Source organism: Hipposideros armiger, unplaced genomic scaffold (genome assembly GCF_001890085.2).
Source record: "Hipposideros armiger isolate ML-2016 unplaced genomic scaffold, ASM189008v1 scaffold_324, whole genome shotgun sequence".
NCBI classification, from domain to species: domain Eukaryota; kingdom Metazoa; phylum Chordata; class Mammalia; order Chiroptera; family Hipposideridae; genus Hipposideros; species Hipposideros armiger.
The window spans coordinates 1,563,218-1,580,510 of record NW_017731674.1 but is presented as its reverse complement, the minus strand read 5'-3'; the positions used below and the strand labels follow the sequence as shown (position 1 = coordinate 1,580,510).

Sequence of the window (17,293 nt, the reverse complement as noted above, 5' to 3'; positions counted from 1 at the left end):
GAAAAAGCAAATTAAGACTAAGTTTGATCCATTTATGTGACTGGAGCTTGAAACAGAGAAAGTGGAATTACATAAACACAGAGGCTACTCTGATTACAACCCCTCGGTGGCGGACTGAGATGGCTGCAGGCGACCTCCGTTACTCCAGAAGCCAGCGTTGAGCCAGCAGTGAGCACTCCTGTGGGCTAACCTGCCCCGCCCACCTTTCCTGCAGACCCCGCCTCCTTCCGCCCGCAGGACCCGCTCGGCCTCCACTTCCGGTTTCCGGTGTCATGGCGGCCGGTGTCATGGCGGCCTGAGCCCGGCGGTGGCGGCGGCGGGCCCCTCCCTGCGGAGCCGCTGTCCAGCGGCGGGGATGTGACCGCGGGCGCTGCCGGCTGCCCGGGCGTCGCGTCAGCTCCCGTGTCGCCCTCAGTCCGCGCCAATGGCGGGGTCCGGCTGCGCGTGGGGCGCCGAGCCGCCGCGGTTCCTGGAGGCCTTCGGGCGGCTGTGGCAGGTGCAGAGCCGCCTGGGCAGCGGCTCCTCGGCCTCGGTGTACCGGGTGCGCTGCTGCGGCACCCCCGGCTCGCCCCCCGGCGCGCTCAAGCAGTTCCTGCCGCCGGGCAGCACCGGGGCCGCGGCCTCCGCCGCCGAGTACGGCTTCCGCAAGGAGAGGGCGGCGCTGGAGCAGCTGCAGGGTCACCGGAACATCGGTGAGCGCCGCCGGCCCCCCACCGCGCGCGGCCCCCCTTGTCGCCGACCCGGCCCTTCCCAGGCCCCCTCCCCGGGCTGCTGTGTCCGCGCGGCCGAGCCGGGGGCCGCTTCGCCCCGGGGCCCCGGGCCGCTTCGTGAGTTCCGGGTCTCCGGGGCCGCTGCCCTGTTAGCGCGGGGGACGCTCTCTGGCGGCCGCAGGAGGCGCGGTTTTGCTAGATCGCCATGTCTTGCGTGGAAATTTTTGAATCTTTGCATGTCAGTGAAAAATGGGAGGTATTTATTTCTGGGACTGGTGACATTAATGCTAGTAAGTCACGTAGATGTTACCAGACATATGTATCTGGATTTGGGAGAAATGACTCAGTATTACGTGGGGCCCTTATACAAGTCTAATAAAAATGTCTTACTTCCTGGCGAGGATAACTTGAAGGGTGACCTTTTTACGTTACCATTTTGGAGAAGAATTTAACACTAGTGTTGCTTTTTTTTTTTTTAAGTTGGCTACATGGTGTACATAACCATGGTATTTTTTTTTTGTAGTTTTTGCAGGCCTAAGGACTTGTTGACTCTGCAAGATTAGGTTAAGATGTCACCTTGAAAGTCCTAATGTCATCTTTTAATATTTAGATTATAGAGGGCTATTTTGGATCAAGAACCAATCTTCAGTTTTGTTTTTGCACGTTGTGACATTCATCGTAGGAGTAGTACTTAATATTTGGATGTTTACTTTTGATCATATTTGCTTGGCACCCTAAGCGCATATTCACCCACCGCTGAGTGCTTGGCGAAACACGATTTGAATTACTGTGAAATTTAATGTCTTCAAATAGTAATCAGCTATTGAAGGTTGTCTCACTTTATTAAAATAACCCAGTTGCCCCAAAGTCTTATTCATGGGAAACATCAATTACAGAGGACGCTTGCTAAGTCATCCTTATCTAAACTACCCTGGTTTTGTACAGTGCACAGTTCTCTACCTTAGTAGTAACTTACTCTGAGTCTGATTTTTAAAGTACTGTAATTTCTCTTTTTCTAGTGACTTTATATGGAGTCTTTACAATCCACTTCTCTCCAAACGTGCCATCGCGCTGTCTGCTGCTTGAACTCCTGGATGTCAGTGTTTCGGAGTTGCTCTTGTACTCCAGTCACCAGGGCTGCTCCATGTGGATGATACAGCACTGTGCCCGAGACGTCCTGGAGGCCCTCGCCTTCCTTCATCACGAGGGTTATGTCCACGCAGACCTCAAACCTCGTAACATACTGTGGAGTGCAGAGAATGAATGTTTTAAACTCATTGACTTTGGACTTAGCTTCAAAGAAGGCAATCAGGTAAGAAGTACCCCCCCCCCCTCCGCTCCCACAATCATGGTCTAAGCCAAATACACCCGAATGACAGGCGGGGCAGTGGAGGCTCCAGAGGCATTTCTCTCTACGGCACTGAACTACCTGGGGATGAAGCACGTGAGGATGTGTAAAAGAGGACACGTGTTTGGGTCAGGTCGGGCGCTAGTGAGATCCAGGGGACTCGGGAGCTCCTAGGAGTACTTCACCCACACAGGCTGCTTTTTATTCTTTGTGTCTTGGTTACCTGCTGAGTTACCGCGACTGGTGCCTTCAGAGTTGGGGCTCATGGGAAAACCCGTGTGTCAGCTCTGGCAAAGCCTCCATTCGCACAGTGTCCTATTTATCTGCAGTGCCTGACGGGCAAGAGACTGTCCAAGGAAACGAGTGCTGTCTGGGAGGCGTGCAGCCTGCCTCTGAGCGCTGCCTGGTCTGAAGCAGAGTTAGGGCAGCCGGGGACTACGCTCTGGCATCAGCGTGGCGGGCAGTGCACTGGAGAGGGGGATGGAGAGGGAACCATTTTTACTGGTCGTAACACGTACTCTTCTTCTTCAGGATGTAAAGTATATTCAGACAGACGGGTATCGGGCCCCAGAAGCAGAGCTCCAGAACTGCCTGGCCCAGGCGGGCCTGCAGAGTGACGCGGAGTGCACCTCGGCCGTGGACCTCTGGAGCCTTGGGATCATTCTGCTGGAAATGTTCTCAGGAATGAAACTGAAACACACAGTCCGATCTCAGGAGTGGAAGGTACCCGCAGAGTGTGGCGTGGGGGTCAGTGCTCAGCTTATAGGGCTCTGGCTGGGGGCTCTGCTTCGCCTCCACACTCCTGTTCCTGCACGTTGGGCTCCTCTCCCCACAAGTGCAGGCGTGCTAGTGAGCATTGCACGCTCACTGCCCCAGCCCGTGGCCCAGCGTGGAGCGGATGTGTGATCAAGTGTGCAATGACTTCCTTTCCTGAAGAAGCCAAAGTGATTGCTTTTGTTTAGTCCTTAGCTATACTACTTTCTAAACTATTAACAATGCAGCAGTGTGAGTTACGCGGTTTTCTTTACACGGTGCTTTCCAGTTAATACTTTGCAGTTAAGGTATTTTAATGCAGTCGCACTAATCCTGTGAGCGCTGTGAGAATGGCATCGGTTAACCTGTTACGGATGAAAAGCACGGCCCCTACAGCTGGGTTCACGGGCTTGTCCCCAGTTCTGTTCCTCCTGCCGAGTGTCCTGCCCACAGGCCCGCACTGCTCACATTTATTTGTGTCACATGTGACCTTTGCTGGTAGAGTGAGTGCTGCTCATCACACTGTTTCTGTGGGAACCTGGGTTCTCAGTTCCCAGCCTCTGACATGGGAAGGAATGAGCTATTTGTATGTTCGTAAGTTGAGAATTAACCACGTAATGTTTTCAAGCAGATCCTGGGCTTTTAATGTCATGGTGGTATTAGTGCCCTTTAGGCTAGAGGTTTGATAAATGGTATAATGTTTAGGAGTTACTATTGGCTTGGTATGAAATATTTGTTTGGGCACCTAACACAGTGTGTGGCTGTTACACCAAGCAGAGCTTCCTTTCTTTTAACCCCTGTCATCAGCGTTGTGTAGCAGTTCCTGGAAGGAACGCTTTCATAGCCTACTGGTGTACCTAATGCTTACTTTTGGCAAAAAAATGCGGCCACGTGAGTAAAGCCAGCCTCATTCTTTGCCATTGGTGCTCGAGGCAAGCATTCTGTCTCTGATGTCACACAAACACAGACTGAGTCCTTGCTCTAGCGTCAACCCTAGGTGTTGAGCCCTTTGGACTTTGTGCTTGGGCCAGAGCTGATGAGAATAACATAACAAATGCAATTTTAAATACTGCCTTACCTCTTTGATAGTTTATTTCTACCAGTGGAGACCCATCCCTGAGACCCTGCGTCACCTAGCACACATTTGTTTTCTTCGCATTAAACCACATTTTTACGTGGTGGCTTTGGTACTTGTTTCTTATTTGTTCGTGTAGTAAATGTCCCTGGAGCGCCAGGTGCTGAGAGCAGAGGAAGAACGTCCCTCTTCCCTAGAAGCGCCCAGGTCTGTACATCATGTCTCACTGAGACCCTCAGCTCTCAGAAGAGGGGCTTCCTGTCGCGTTTTACTTCCCAAACAGGCCGTGCCGTGTGTCTGGTGCTAAGTAAATGTCACTGAATTGAGTAACCAAAGGAAGCGCTTTCTCCCTCTATCAGGCGAACAGCTCTGCTATCATTGACCACATATTTGCCAGTAAAGCAGTCGTGAATGCCGCCATCCCAGCCTATCACCTCAGAGACCTTATCAAAAGGTAACCGTGTGTGCTTTCAACTTTTTTTTATTGGATAGATTTATATTATTTCTGGTTTGCTTGATCAGGTAGAGTTTTTGCTTCCTTAGAAATAAAAATCTGACTGTACATAGTCTATAAAAACAAAGTGATTGAGTCATTTTACTAAATTTATTTTCAGAGGAATGTCCTTTTGTTCCTGATGAGTACCAGGTCTTAGGCCCTTCCCGGCAGCTGTTCCTCAGTGGAGGTCGGGTGATGGGCCACTGTACCTTTGGCCTCGGAACTCGAGCAGCTCTATATACTTGATGGAAACTAGGCTTTGAGAGAGAGTCTTTATTAGCTGATGATCGAGTTTGCTTTGGATTAGCAAGAAAAGTTTCAAATAAGGTAGTTATGTATTATACTTCAAATAATTTCCATTGAAAACTGGGGACAGATACAGTGTTTCTGATTTCTGAGTAGATCCAATCACAATAGGTATTTTAAAATAAGAAATAATGTGTATTATCCAATAGTTGATTTTTCACATTTCTAGCATTCTGGGCCAGAAATGAAGAAAAATAATTAGTATGTTGCAAAAAGGTAGGTCTCTTGATCAAGTCAGAGCATTACTGTGTCTTTGGAATATTGACCCTACAAATCATCCCATTAGGGTTTTTTTGTGTTTTTTTTTGTTTTTCACTTTTTAATTTGGATAATTCTAGCTTCACAGGAACTTGCCAAATGTTGCAGAGAGGTCTGTGCCCTTCCCCAGTTTGGTCCAATGGTAACATCACACGTAACTAGGACAACATCCAACCAGAAACTGACTTTACAATCCATGGAACTTACTCAGATCTCACCAATTTCACTTGCACTGGTGTGTGTGACAATTAGTTTTAAATAGCTGTTAGTATCTGATTGATAGTAAAGATACCATGTTGCATTTTACATTGAAAAGAGGCAGTCTAACCTTACCTAATGGATTCTGTACATCCGAAACTAGTATAGTATTGTATGCCAACTCTAATTTAAAAAATGGGAAAAAGTGATACGGATTCTCGCTTGGAAGTCAAATTAACTGGTTTCTAGTATTCACAGATTTTTTTTTTTATTATTACACAACCCACTCTTGGGTTGTCGGAAAAGTCATGACATATTTTTTCTATGGTTTTCACTGTAAAAATGCGTCATAACTTTTCCAACAACCCAATAATGCTAAATACTAACCCTACAGAAAACTGATGAGGAAAATAAAAATTCTAAACAATTTCTAGTGTTAGCACTTATTTTCTTTCAGTATTTTCTGTGTATTTTGCTGTATATGCAGGCACATTATTTGATCCTTTTATTGTGGAATAAACACAGACCCTGAGAACGTGCAGCTCAGCGAAGGCTTGGGGATGCTCTGTCCACCATTTAGGTGGAGAAGCACAGCGGTGCGGCGCCCGGAAGACTGCCGCTGCGACTCCGTCCCAGCCTCAGGCCCCTTCTTGCCCCCAGAAGTAGCCACTGCCCTACTTTATGCTAATTACTTTCTCATGTTCATTACAGTTTAGTAACTAAGTGTGCATCCTTAAACACTGGTTTAGTGTTGTTTTTCTGAAAAAAATCCCTTTTAAAAAAGCCTCTTTTAGTCTAAAAAGCTCCTCTTGCCTCCTCACCTCCTCTGTTGTGGATCGTTGAGCAGCCCGGCTGCTGGCTTAGTGCGTTGTCCACAGTCTGATGCTTGCAGACCATGTCATCCTGGCGTTTAAACATTTGTCTGTTAATGTCTTGTAAATCAGTAGCTGTATCTACAGGGATTGATTTTAAAAAGGTGGTTTTTCGCAGGACTGTCGGTGTTGTGTTCTTTCACGAGAGGCACGTAATGGAGTGTCTCTGTTCGCTCGCTGTGTTAGCAGCTGTTACCACTCTGTGCCTAGAGCCATCACTTTGCTTGTTCTGACGTTTGTTCTCCATCTGGTTCGCCACAGACCGAAGCGATGCTTGATTGCCTCTCTGCTAGTTTTCTTCCCCTGTCACCCTCCCACGGGGATGATCTCCTTCCTGAAAGTTCAAATTGTCATTATTAACTAATGGACTTGAATATACTTGACATATACGTGATATATTTCAGTCCATTGCAGTTTTTGTCCGGATTGACCTGAATGTGTCCTTTCTGTGATGGATGTCAGCCTCTGGCAGACCTATTACCTCTGATAACTTCCTTGCTGTCTGGTGTGACAGGCTGTTCCCAGTTCACCTTATATGTTTCCTGCCCCAGGCCTGGGAGTTTCCATATTCTCCAAGAAGCATGGTTTCTTTTAGGGAAAGGGTATTTTTAAGTCATGGTCTTAGGAACACTCCCTGCTACTGGGTGGTCATTGTCTCTAGGCTTTTCAAGTGGACAGAGGTTACCCTGATGCTTCCAGTTCAAATTCAGGACCACCGGCAGCTTCTTTTTTACCTCTCTGCCTCTCCTCTTTGTCAAGAATTCTGGTTCTTAAGGACAGAGGGAATGCCAGACTTAGAATTTTTCATAAACACTCATTTGCTTTATTCCGACTAATAGTACCCTGATAAGATTACTGAAAGCAATTATATTTGCATGTACTTTTCCCATTTTATAAAGAGTTGTATGCGGATCATCGGGTCATGTGGCCGTTACGGACTGTACACTCTGTTCGCGCTCTCATCTGACCGCCGCTGTCATATAAACAGGTTGGATGTTCACGCTGGTCCTTGTGCGACATCTCATCGTGTTAGGGGCTGAAGCTGGTTCTCTGGGTTGCGGGAGTGATACTTGAGAGTTCTTGCATGCTAGTAATAGTGTGTTTACTGTGCTCGAAGGTCTGTTTATCTGGGTATAAAACTGGGCCTGTAGCTTTCATTTCTTGAGTGTCTTGAACATATTACTTTCTTTCCTTCTAGCATGTAGTGTTGCTGTGGAAACATCTGATGGACTCTAATGGCCTTTATATTGAAAGGCACTGGTCTCTTTATCTAGATGTGCTGAAAGGATTTCATCTTTTTCTTAAAAGTCTAGTGATTTTACCAGCATACTGGGGGAGCCAGAAAAAATGTATACAAGCAGACACTTTGGTCAACATTGCTCAAGCAGTAGTTCACTGTAATCAGAAGTGTCTGGATGCTGATGGGAACCACTTTGAGCACCTCTTGTAATTGCAGAAGTCAAACGTGACTTGTATTCAGCTTTTGTTATCGGTATATATTGAGCATTACAATTCTAATATAGTTTTCCTTTCTTAAAATGTGGATACATTTTTTTGGCACCCTCTGTGTGTCTTGATTTGGGTTGTTTGGGGTGGATATTCTCAGGAAAATGTATTTTCAGATCTTGTTTTTAGCGTTTATTCTATTCTCTGCTTTGGTGGTCTGTAGGCACACCTACTTTATATTTATGTGGGTAGGGTTTTCTTTGAGTGTATTCAGGACTACCACTTTCTCGTGACTCTTCTATCTCTTTCATTCCTTCTTTTTGATTTTTAAAGATTTTCTTTCTGCCTTCTATTTATTTGTAGAACATTATCTTGTTTTTATTCATCTTTGTATCTCTTCTAGTTATTTTATGAAATGACTTTTTCTTTTATTTCTAATTTTTTCCCGAGTCCTAGTACCTTATTTTTGAGGCTTTCTAGTTTTGAGTTATGTTGCTTTTTTATGTCTTGTATCATTTTTAAAAATGTCTTCAGCTCATTTTGAAATGGTGGGTTAGAGTGTTCATCTGTATTGTGGTCGTATCTTTCTGGCATGCATAGATTGTCTGAAGGGTGTTATTTTGCAGTTCTTTCTGTAAGAGCTTTGTTATAATAGTTTTATGTAGCTCTTTATTTTTGAAAGATCTGATGGGCTTCATTAAGTAAATTCATGAATTGGGCTGCACCCCATCTAGCAGCTAGTGGCTCGTTTTTATGTAAAATGCACGCACATTCCTGCATTTACAGAAGAAGGTGTAGTTGAGATATCTTTCCTAATTATACAGGGCTCCTTCTGTTGTTTTCGTGTAATGTTAAAAAAAAGTTTCTTTCTCCCCTGAGATCTGCTGTTTCTTCTCCTCCTGTACTATTTCCTGCCCTTTCTCCCTCTCCCCCCACCCCATCCTATTCAGTTTGGATTCTGTTCCCGAGATTTCTTTCCCCTGCAGGACTGTGCCCCAGAAGGGAGCTTCAGCCGGTTGGGTCCTAGAGCCTAGAGGATCCCACCCGTTCAGATCTTGTGGTTGCGACTGCTTTTCTCAATTCGGGGCGCCTTGCCTGCCAGCAAGGACTTGTTGGCTGTTTTGGGTGGTTCTTTCCTCTGGTAGCTGTTGCTTTTCTGGGCTTCCTCCCCATAGATGCTGAGGAGGTGCAAGGCTGACTGCTGTGGGTGGACTGCCCCCCGCATCTTGTATTTTGTTGTTTATTGGGGTTACCTAGCTTTGTTGTCCCATGTTGTCCATGGGGTTGGATTTTGCTGTCCGGTTTCTCTATTATTGTTATTACTCTAAAGTTGTTCTATTTTGACAAGATTCAAAAATCATCTCACCACTTTTTCTTTTTTTTGTTTGGATTACTCTATCTAGCTTTTTTTCACTTAATGTTATAAACTGTGGGTCACTTTCTAAAAATCATGATTGTAAATTACAATATAACATGCCCTAGGTATGTATCACGAAGATTGAAGCATCTGCTCATAAATACCTCTTGTATTTTTTTGGAGATGAATGATTCAGGAAGTCATGCCAACATGTAACTCATGCTGTGATGGACACCAGGCTTTCTTTTCTTTAATGGCCGTGTTTTCCAAAGACTGTTCAGTAGTGGTCACACTCGCTGTTTTTGTGCCTCAGCATGCTTCACGACGACCCGAGCAGGAGGATCCCCGCCGAGATGGCGCTGTGCAGCCCATTCTTCAGCATTCCTTTCGGTGAGCCGCGCGCAGTTTCTTGTTTCTGGGCGCCGACGGTCGGATGGGACGTGAGAGCTCATTTGGCTCCCAGCCCCTGCCTGCTGCTGTGAGTCCTTGGGGCCCTCATCTAACGGTGTTGTGATGTGCCCACAGCCCCTCATCTGGAAGACCTGGTGGTGCTCCCCACCCCAGTGCTGAGGCTGCTCAACGTGCTGGACGGCGATTACCTCGAGAATGAGGAGGACTACGAAGGTCAGCGCCCTGAGCTCGCTTCGTGCGTCTTTCCTAACAAGCCTGCCGCACGCGCGTCCGTCTGGGAGTCTCATGTCACCTGCTCGACGAGCTCTAAAACACTCGCACTTTCTTATTCCTGCTGTCGACTGTGTCCCCCCAAATGCACGTGGCAAAGCCCTGCTCCCCACTGTCATGGTGTTTGGAGGTGGTTGGAGCTTTTAGGAGGTCATAGGTTAGATGAGGTCATGGGGGTGGGGCCCTCATGATGGAGTCAGTGCCCTTAGAGACAGAGGAGGAGCTGGGGGAGCTATCCGTCTCCGCCTCCTGATGTTGGGCTTCAGCCTCCAGACTGAGAAAGAAAGGTCTGCCGTCTGAGCCACTCGGCCTGGGACATTTCGCTAACGCGGCCCCAGCAGGCCAAGGCCTGTCAGTCTCTGACGTCTCACAGCCTTCCCCAAGTCAGCAAAGATTCCTGTTTTCAGCACCCCCTTTCCTTATGGTTATTCTAGTCCTGCCCTATGCTTTTATTTCTTTTAGCTCTCTTTTTTGCTTGTAACAACTTTCTCATTCAAGATGTATTTACTGAGTACTGGCTCTGCACTTGCCTCTGTGGGATTGTTTCCTCTTTTTAGTGTGGAAACAAACAGAGCTTTGCTCAATGCGAAGGTGTGGTGTACAGAGGCAGAGGGGAGGCCTCTGCAGGGCTGGTCAGCGTTGGGTGCCTGGGACACTGAGGGGTCCAGAGGGAGCAGCACGAGGCCTGTGAGGACAGCAGGTGGGGCTTGTCCACCTCAGGGCCTCGACTGCGGGGCAGGCAGGTGGGCTGGACTGTACCTACTATCTTCTAGGCATTTTGTGTGTAACTTTTTTTTCTTTTTTTGCTCCAAAATGCACTGAGTGTTTAAATGTCATCTGAATATAGTTATAAAATCTTAGTGTTTGAGTCTCACGTGAACAAAAGTTCGAGAGACGATAGAGTACCATTAAATACCTTTGTTGGTTATGATTAGCAAAGTCATTGGCAAATACCACCAAATTATTTTCAGGTGAGTTTGCTTAGTTAGAAATTGTGTGTGGGATAACTGTCTTGTCACCTTGTTTTTCCTAGCTGAGCCATCCTGCCACCTGTTGGCAGCTCAGCGGCAGCTCCACTCGGGCCCATGTGGGAATCGAACCGGCGACACTGTTGCTCAGAGCTTGCACTCTTGAGTGAGCTCTTAACCAACTGAGCCACTCGGCCGGTCCTCTGTCTTGTCATCTTGGTGGGGGTGGGTAAGGAAGTTAGATCCAAACCTTCCACTTTAGACCCAGATAAACTCGCAGTCAAGTGAAGATTACAATATTAAGAAACAAAACAAAAAACAGAGGGAATAAAACAGAGATGGAAGAAAGACAGACAGATGGGAATAAAAGAAAAAAAGTTTTAACTTAAAAAAATGGGAGATTTTTAAAAATGATATTCCCGGATCAGGGAAGGCCTTTTACAAACTTGGCACAAGACTCAGAAGCAGTAAAATGATAGATAATTCAACACATTTTACCTTGACAAAAACCACCATAAGACAGATTAAAAGACAGATGACGGTCTAGGAAAAAATATTCTCAGCTCTTCTCACGGAGAGAGGCCCTTTAAATGAACCCAGGAGAGAGCGAGTGAAGGGTACCAGAGCATTTATAGGAAAAGATGTGCCAGAGTATCTCACACATGTTTCATTTATTGAAATGCTACTTAAAACCATACTGTGATGTCTTTGTTACCTATCCCGTTGACAATGAAGAAAATATTTGATAACCTTCAACAGGTAGGGTACAGCAGAGATAGTCTTATAGGTCACTGGAGGGTTAGATCGGTGAGCCTGCTGAAAAGCAAACTGGCAGTGCTGACAAAGTTACAATTCACATCAGTTTGACCCAGCGATTCCATCTCTAGAAAGCCAGCTTAGAAATACACAAATGAAATGAGATATGTACAAGCTTATCTATTGGGTTGTTGGAAAAGTCATGATGCATTTTTGCAACAAAAAACATAGAAAAAATACATCATGACTTTTCCGACAACCAATAGTATAGTGTTGTTTATAATGGCAAAAAGTTTGGAACTAGTTTAATTGTTCAGCATTAGGGGAAATATTAGAGAATATATTGACCATTCATAGAGTGAAATACTACACAGCTGTAAAAACAAATGAGAAAACTTCATATAATGATACTGAAAGATCTTAACGATACAGTGTTAATAAAAAACAAATGTGGACTGTTCTCCTTAGAAGCACATATGCTCGTACTTGCTTGTATAAGCTTGTAACACTGACGGCAGGGCGCCCGAGAAGCAGCCGTCGCTGTCTTCTGGGAGGGACGGACTGGGAGCTGGGAAAGCGGAGGAGGACTGTTGTGGCTTTTAAATCATGGGGATGTGTGAGCTGTTCCAAACGTTAAATTTAAAATATAAAAAGAAAACTATTAAAAGTGTTGAATTTATGTTACACTTAAGCTTGATTTTAAAGGTATAGAACATGCCCTCGTTACTTAGATATGGATTTCTGAATTCTCTGACGATTTAAAGTTTTATTATAGTAATGAAGGCTTGTTAAGTACATCAAAATGGTTACTGTTGTGTGTTTTCACGAGCAGATGTTGTGGAAGATGTGAAGGAGGAGTGTCAGAAATATGGACCGGTGGTGTCTCTGCTGGTCCCCAAGGAAAACCCCGGCAGAGGACAAGTACGTGGACGTTTTCATAATCCTGGGATTCTCAGGTTGTAAAATTCCGCGCTGGGTGTCCTCGTTCTGTGGGGAGAGGGACCCAGGAATGTCAGGATTGCAACATTCTCATTACGGATGTTCTTACTGTCCTGCACTCTTCACTCATTTCCAAGAGTTCTGTAACATGAGTGCATCTTCAATCAGTTGGTATTTGTTCTTTTAAAGGTATGAAGCTACTTTTGAGCCATTGTAAATAGTGATTGCCAGCTGAATCCTGTGCTAATTTAGGGCAGGTTCAGCAACAGAAATACTTGGGCCTGATTTTGTTCTCATTAAGTGGAGTTAGAAAACCATTTAGGTTACTTCCATTCTGATTATGATGGAATTATCAGCCATAATTTAAAGAAGGAAAGTGCTCTGGACTGAGAGGCCTGCGATCTGAGTTCCAGTCTCGACGCGAATAGCTTTGTGGAGATTCTTAGTTTTTCTATCTGTAAAATGTAGGGGAAAACTGGGATCACAGAGTTCTCTTTCGAAACGCTGCGATTCGAAATTAAATTGGATGGCCAAGAAGATAAATCTTCCTTTTGTGTGTAATACCGTTATTTCTTGGGAAACAGAACATGATTTTACTCTGTCGCAGGGCTCCCCAGCCTCGACACGGTGGGATTTGGCTCTGGGCCTTCCTTGCTGGGGGCTGTCGTGTGCGTCAGAGGATGGTCAGCAGCTCCTGGCGCCCCCACTCCCTCAGGTGACAGTGCCAGGTGTCCCTGGAGGGCAAAGCCACCTCTGTGCGGATTGTTTTAGCTTATGGTTCAGGGTTCTGAAAATTCTCAGCAACTGAAAAAAATGAAAGGAATTTCACTCTAGTCTTAGTGAAAAGCTATTCCCAACTGGTGATGACAGCAGTTACCTCATTCAGTGGGTGGATGACTGGATGACATGTACCTGCTATTTGTTTACCCACCGTCCTTAAGGAGTGGCACTGGGTTCCCGCAGGGATGCATGCAGACAAAGGAACTCAGGTGACAAGTACTGTGGAGACAGGGCGAGGGAGGGGCTGCCTGGGTTGCAAAGCAGGAGGAATGTTTCAGGGGAAGTACCCAGCTTTAAGGTGACAAGAAAAAGAAGTCTCCATCTGAGAGAAAATCTGCTACGTTAAGCATTTGAAGGGGCGTGAAAGCTTGTGATGCCTCTGGGGTCACAGGCTGACTTCCTTCTGTTATTGGAAATATCTGTTACCTCCTGGGCAGAGCCTGTGTTCATTTGCATTTTCAGTCCAAATTAACAGATTATGGTTTTTAAGGAATATGATAAAAACCACTGGAAAGTAAATTATGGAATGTATCTTATAACTATAAAAAGCAATCAAGATTGAAATGATACAGCTCTAATATAATTATTTAATTTTGTAATAATTATGAAAATGAGACACTTTCTTTTTCTTTGGTTTGGCGTGGTGTAATGTGTGAGATGATAGGTTATCTGTGCTAGGACGCACAGCACTCCTGTAAGTGTGTCTCATTCACTGGCTTTGCTGTAAGGAGTCAGGAGTTAGGCATCAGTGAGACCATTCAGGCGGCTTCCTCGTTCTCATTGGGTGTCATCTTCTAATGTTCTTCGTGTGTGTTGCTAGAAACAAACTGGCCCTAACACACACTTCTATTTTTGTCGAAAAGGAGATATAAAATATTAAGCGTTTCTGAGATGAGTAAAATGAGCATCAGCTGATTAGATTATGTGTTTCATGATATAAGTTGGTAATACGGGTCTTAGCCAGCTACACGAGGTGCACCAGCTCTGAAAGAAATCGCACACAATTAAACAGGTGCCATCTTCTCAGCAGGTAGATGGAAAACACAGCCTGGCTGCCTGCGTTGCTGTGGCCGTTTGGAAGTGCTTTTATTCCCAGTTGCTGACCCGGGTTAGGGATGGGTTTTCAGAGGGGCTGGAAAGCCCCCTGATCTTCCTGTGTGTGAAAGGCAGTTTTTGGTGCTGGATGATCTGTCTTTGAGAGGAACGCATCGCTTAGAAATCCTCAGGGCAGGAAAGGCACGGCCACTCCCAGCTCTGCATGTCGTTCAGAAAGCCACGCCGTGGGCCTGTGCCCTGGACCTAATGTCCCGCATCATCCTCGACACAGACGGCTTTGTTCACCCTATAAACCGCGCTTTGCTGGCACAGCCTTGTAATGAACGGCCACACACCTTACTTAGCGTGGTGGTCCCATAGGATCCTCACGGAGCGGCTTGTCCTGTGAGAAATGGCAGGATTTGTGGTCGGAGGATTGTTTTCCTCTGACAGTATCTGTGGGGCTGGACAACAGACCCCCTCTCGCTCCCAGCACCTCTGCTCTGAGTGCTCAGATGATATCCCAGTCCGTCAGCCATGGGCCTGTTTCAGCCTAGGGGAGCCTATCCCTGCCCACCCAGCACTACGTGCTCAGGGGCCATCACAGCTCTCCCAGGTCCAGCTTGACCGTCCTCAGGGGACACACTGCTCTGAATTCTTTGTCACGGGCCTGAGACCCCGCACGAGGACACAGGCCCACAGGAGCCTCCTCAGCACGTAGGAAGTGCCACTGCCACTTTCATGAAAGCTGCCAGTGGCCGTGTGCAGCCAGCCTGGCCCTGTGCTTGGGAAATATTTCCAGATTGTAGTGACGTAAAGCACAGAGAAGTGTTATTTCTTCCACCAGTTCGGTGCCAGAGAGGGCCCTTTGTGCCAGATGGGGTCAGTGGAACCAAACAGATTCCCAGAGTCAAGGACCGAGTCCTCAGCTCCACACTGTCCATGTCAAACATCCTCTTTTACGAATCCCACCAAGTCCCTAACCTGACCGCTGCTCCCACATGCAGTGCCAAAGCCCCCTGCCGGTACAGTCCCCTGCTGGCCTTCCTCTCCTACTGATTCCCAGGCGCCTTTCACTCCCTCCTGACGGCCACCATCACGGTGATCTACGCCTCAGCCAGTCTTCTCCGCATTTCCAGTTAGTCTGCCCACGTCCCCATTCAGGGAGCAGTGGGGATGACTCCCAGGTCCTATTTCTGACCCTTTGGAAGGTGGCGGGGAGGACCTGTGGGACCGTGTTGATGAAGCCCCCAGGAGTGGACAGCCGTGTCCTGGGCCAGCACACCCACTCCCCTCTCACTCACTGCCTCACCCAGAGCGGCTCCCCGTCCGCGGGCTCCACGCGTGCTGAGCGCTCCACACAGGTGCCATTTGTATCTTCCTGCTGTCTTGTCACTGCACGTTTGCTGTGCTCAGCTGTGTTTGGAGACACAGACACTTGATTGCTTCCGGAAGTCAGTACAGCCACGTGTGTCCAGGCCTGTGGCCCCGGAGTGTGGGCTGCCCCATCCAGGTGTGTGGATGTCATCTGTGACGTTCGCCGAGGACGTCGTTTCTGAGGGGACACGTGCCTCATTACACAGAGCATGATGGTGTTTGGAATCGCGCCTCCTTCCCATGCCCTGGCGGTTTTATAGCCTGCAGAAATAGCTTTGATTTGTCAAGTGGGAGAAGGGCTCCTGTGGGGTGAAACAGCACATCCGGCCGGAACTTCTGGGCAGGTCAGATTTAAGAGAAAGGCACAAGCCACAGTTGAGAATCTAGAAACTGATTTCCTTAAAACTGGCTCCTCTGACGTCCCCTTTGGAAGTCTGTGTCCGGGGACACTGTTGACGTAACAGCTGAGGCGGGAGACGCAGCTTGTGTCCCGGGTCACAAATTTACGGCTAACTGAGGACAGGTCCTGCCAAGTCATGTCGCCTCCCTGGAGCCTTTGCATCAGATCGACAGAAGGAACTTACAAATTGTCCTGCCATGCCCCCTCCCTCCTTTGAGAGGGGTTCAGAGGCTCTGGGAGGGGAAATGACCTAGTTCCAAAGGTCTTCCTCCCTGGAGCTGTGGCTCCCACAGGTCTTTCCATAGGTTTGGTGTCCAGGGGCCGTTTGCGCTGTCCTTGGCGGGCCGTTCGCCTGTGTGGACTGGGCGTGGGCGTGGGCACCACCTGGCTTGCCTTTGCTGGGCTTTTCGGGACTCGTGAATCTCACAGATGTGGCCGGCAGAGCAGCTGCTCTGCTGTCACCGGGGTCTGTCTGTCAGGCAGGGACTCGGGCCGTCAGCCCTGCAGAGGGCGGGGGACGGAGGGCAGTTGTAGACCAGTGTAGGTGGAGACCAAGTCACCTTGTGCTCTGTCCCCACAGGTCTTCGTAGAGTACGCAAATGCTGGCGACTCCAAAGCTGCCCAGAGGCTGCTGACTGGAAGGATGTTTGACGGGAAGTTCGTGGTGGCTACTTTCTACCCGCTGACCGCCTACAAGAGGGGCTACCTGTACCAAACCTTGCTTTAACCGGTGCCCCTCGGACTGCGTCCTGTCTCGTCTTCGCCACCCAAGTGCAGAAGCACCGCTTCCCACTGGGAGGGGACACCTTGTCCACGTTTCATCCTGCTAGCCTGCGGCCACTGCTGACCCTGGGCGCGCGGAGGGCCAGGCCTGCCAGCCGCACAGCAAGGGTGCGGCGTCCTGTGGGCACCTCTCCTCATGGGGGCAGGCGCCGCTCTCCAGCCGTAACCTTACAGTTAACCCATGTGACCCCGAAGCAAGGAGGAGTCACCGCGTCCCAGTGAACATCAGCACATCTGTCAGAGGGTGACATCACTTACATGCTGTTCCTTTATGTTGTCAGGCAGGCGCTGGGGGCTCCCAGTGCCGTTAGTGACAGGTGACAGTCACCCACTGTGTCATAACTGAGTTCCGGGGCTTCCAGGGGGCGCGGGAGTCCTCAGCACTCCTTTGAGGACGCGCAGGGAGCCTGTCCGCAGCGTGGGAGCTGACGGCTCTGAAGCAGGAAGCGGAAGCTTGGTCTTGCACAGCTTGTGTCTGGTGTGTGTGCTTGAGCGGTGAGAGTGTGAAAGGGGACATCGGAGCCTTGCACTTCTGTGGGAGCCGGGTGGGCGGGGCCATGTGTGTGCACCGCCCGCCTGTCCCACGCCTGCAGGGTAGAGGACGTCCACTTCTGAGAGTCGCTCTGTCTGATGGAAGGCGATGGAAAAGCACTCCTCCCTGAGAGGTCCCGGACAGTCCCGGACAGGCGCGTCCACCCTGGGCTCCGCTGAGCCTCTGAGCGCGGCTGCGTCCAGGGGTGCCCTGCTGGACGGGG

General features: G+C 48.2%; 1 protein-coding gene across 1 annotated transcript; it reads left to right on the top strand.

Annotated features, from left to right (window-relative positions):
* Positions 1-249: 249 nt before the first annotated feature.
* UHMK1 (U2AF homology motif kinase 1) lies at positions 250-17,287 on the top strand. The gene is made up of 8 exons (XM_019660701.1): positions 250-692; positions 1,730-2,022; positions 2,590-2,781; positions 4,246-4,340; positions 9,133-9,209; positions 9,345-9,443; positions 12,057-12,145; positions 16,336-17,287. The coding sequence occupies exons 1-8, from the start codon at positions 425-427 to the stop codon at positions 16,480-16,482; spliced, it is 1,260 nt and encodes a 419-aa protein (XP_019516246.1). The 5' UTR covers positions 250-424; the 3' UTR covers positions 16,483-17,287.
* Positions 17,288-17,293: the final 6 nt, after the last annotated feature.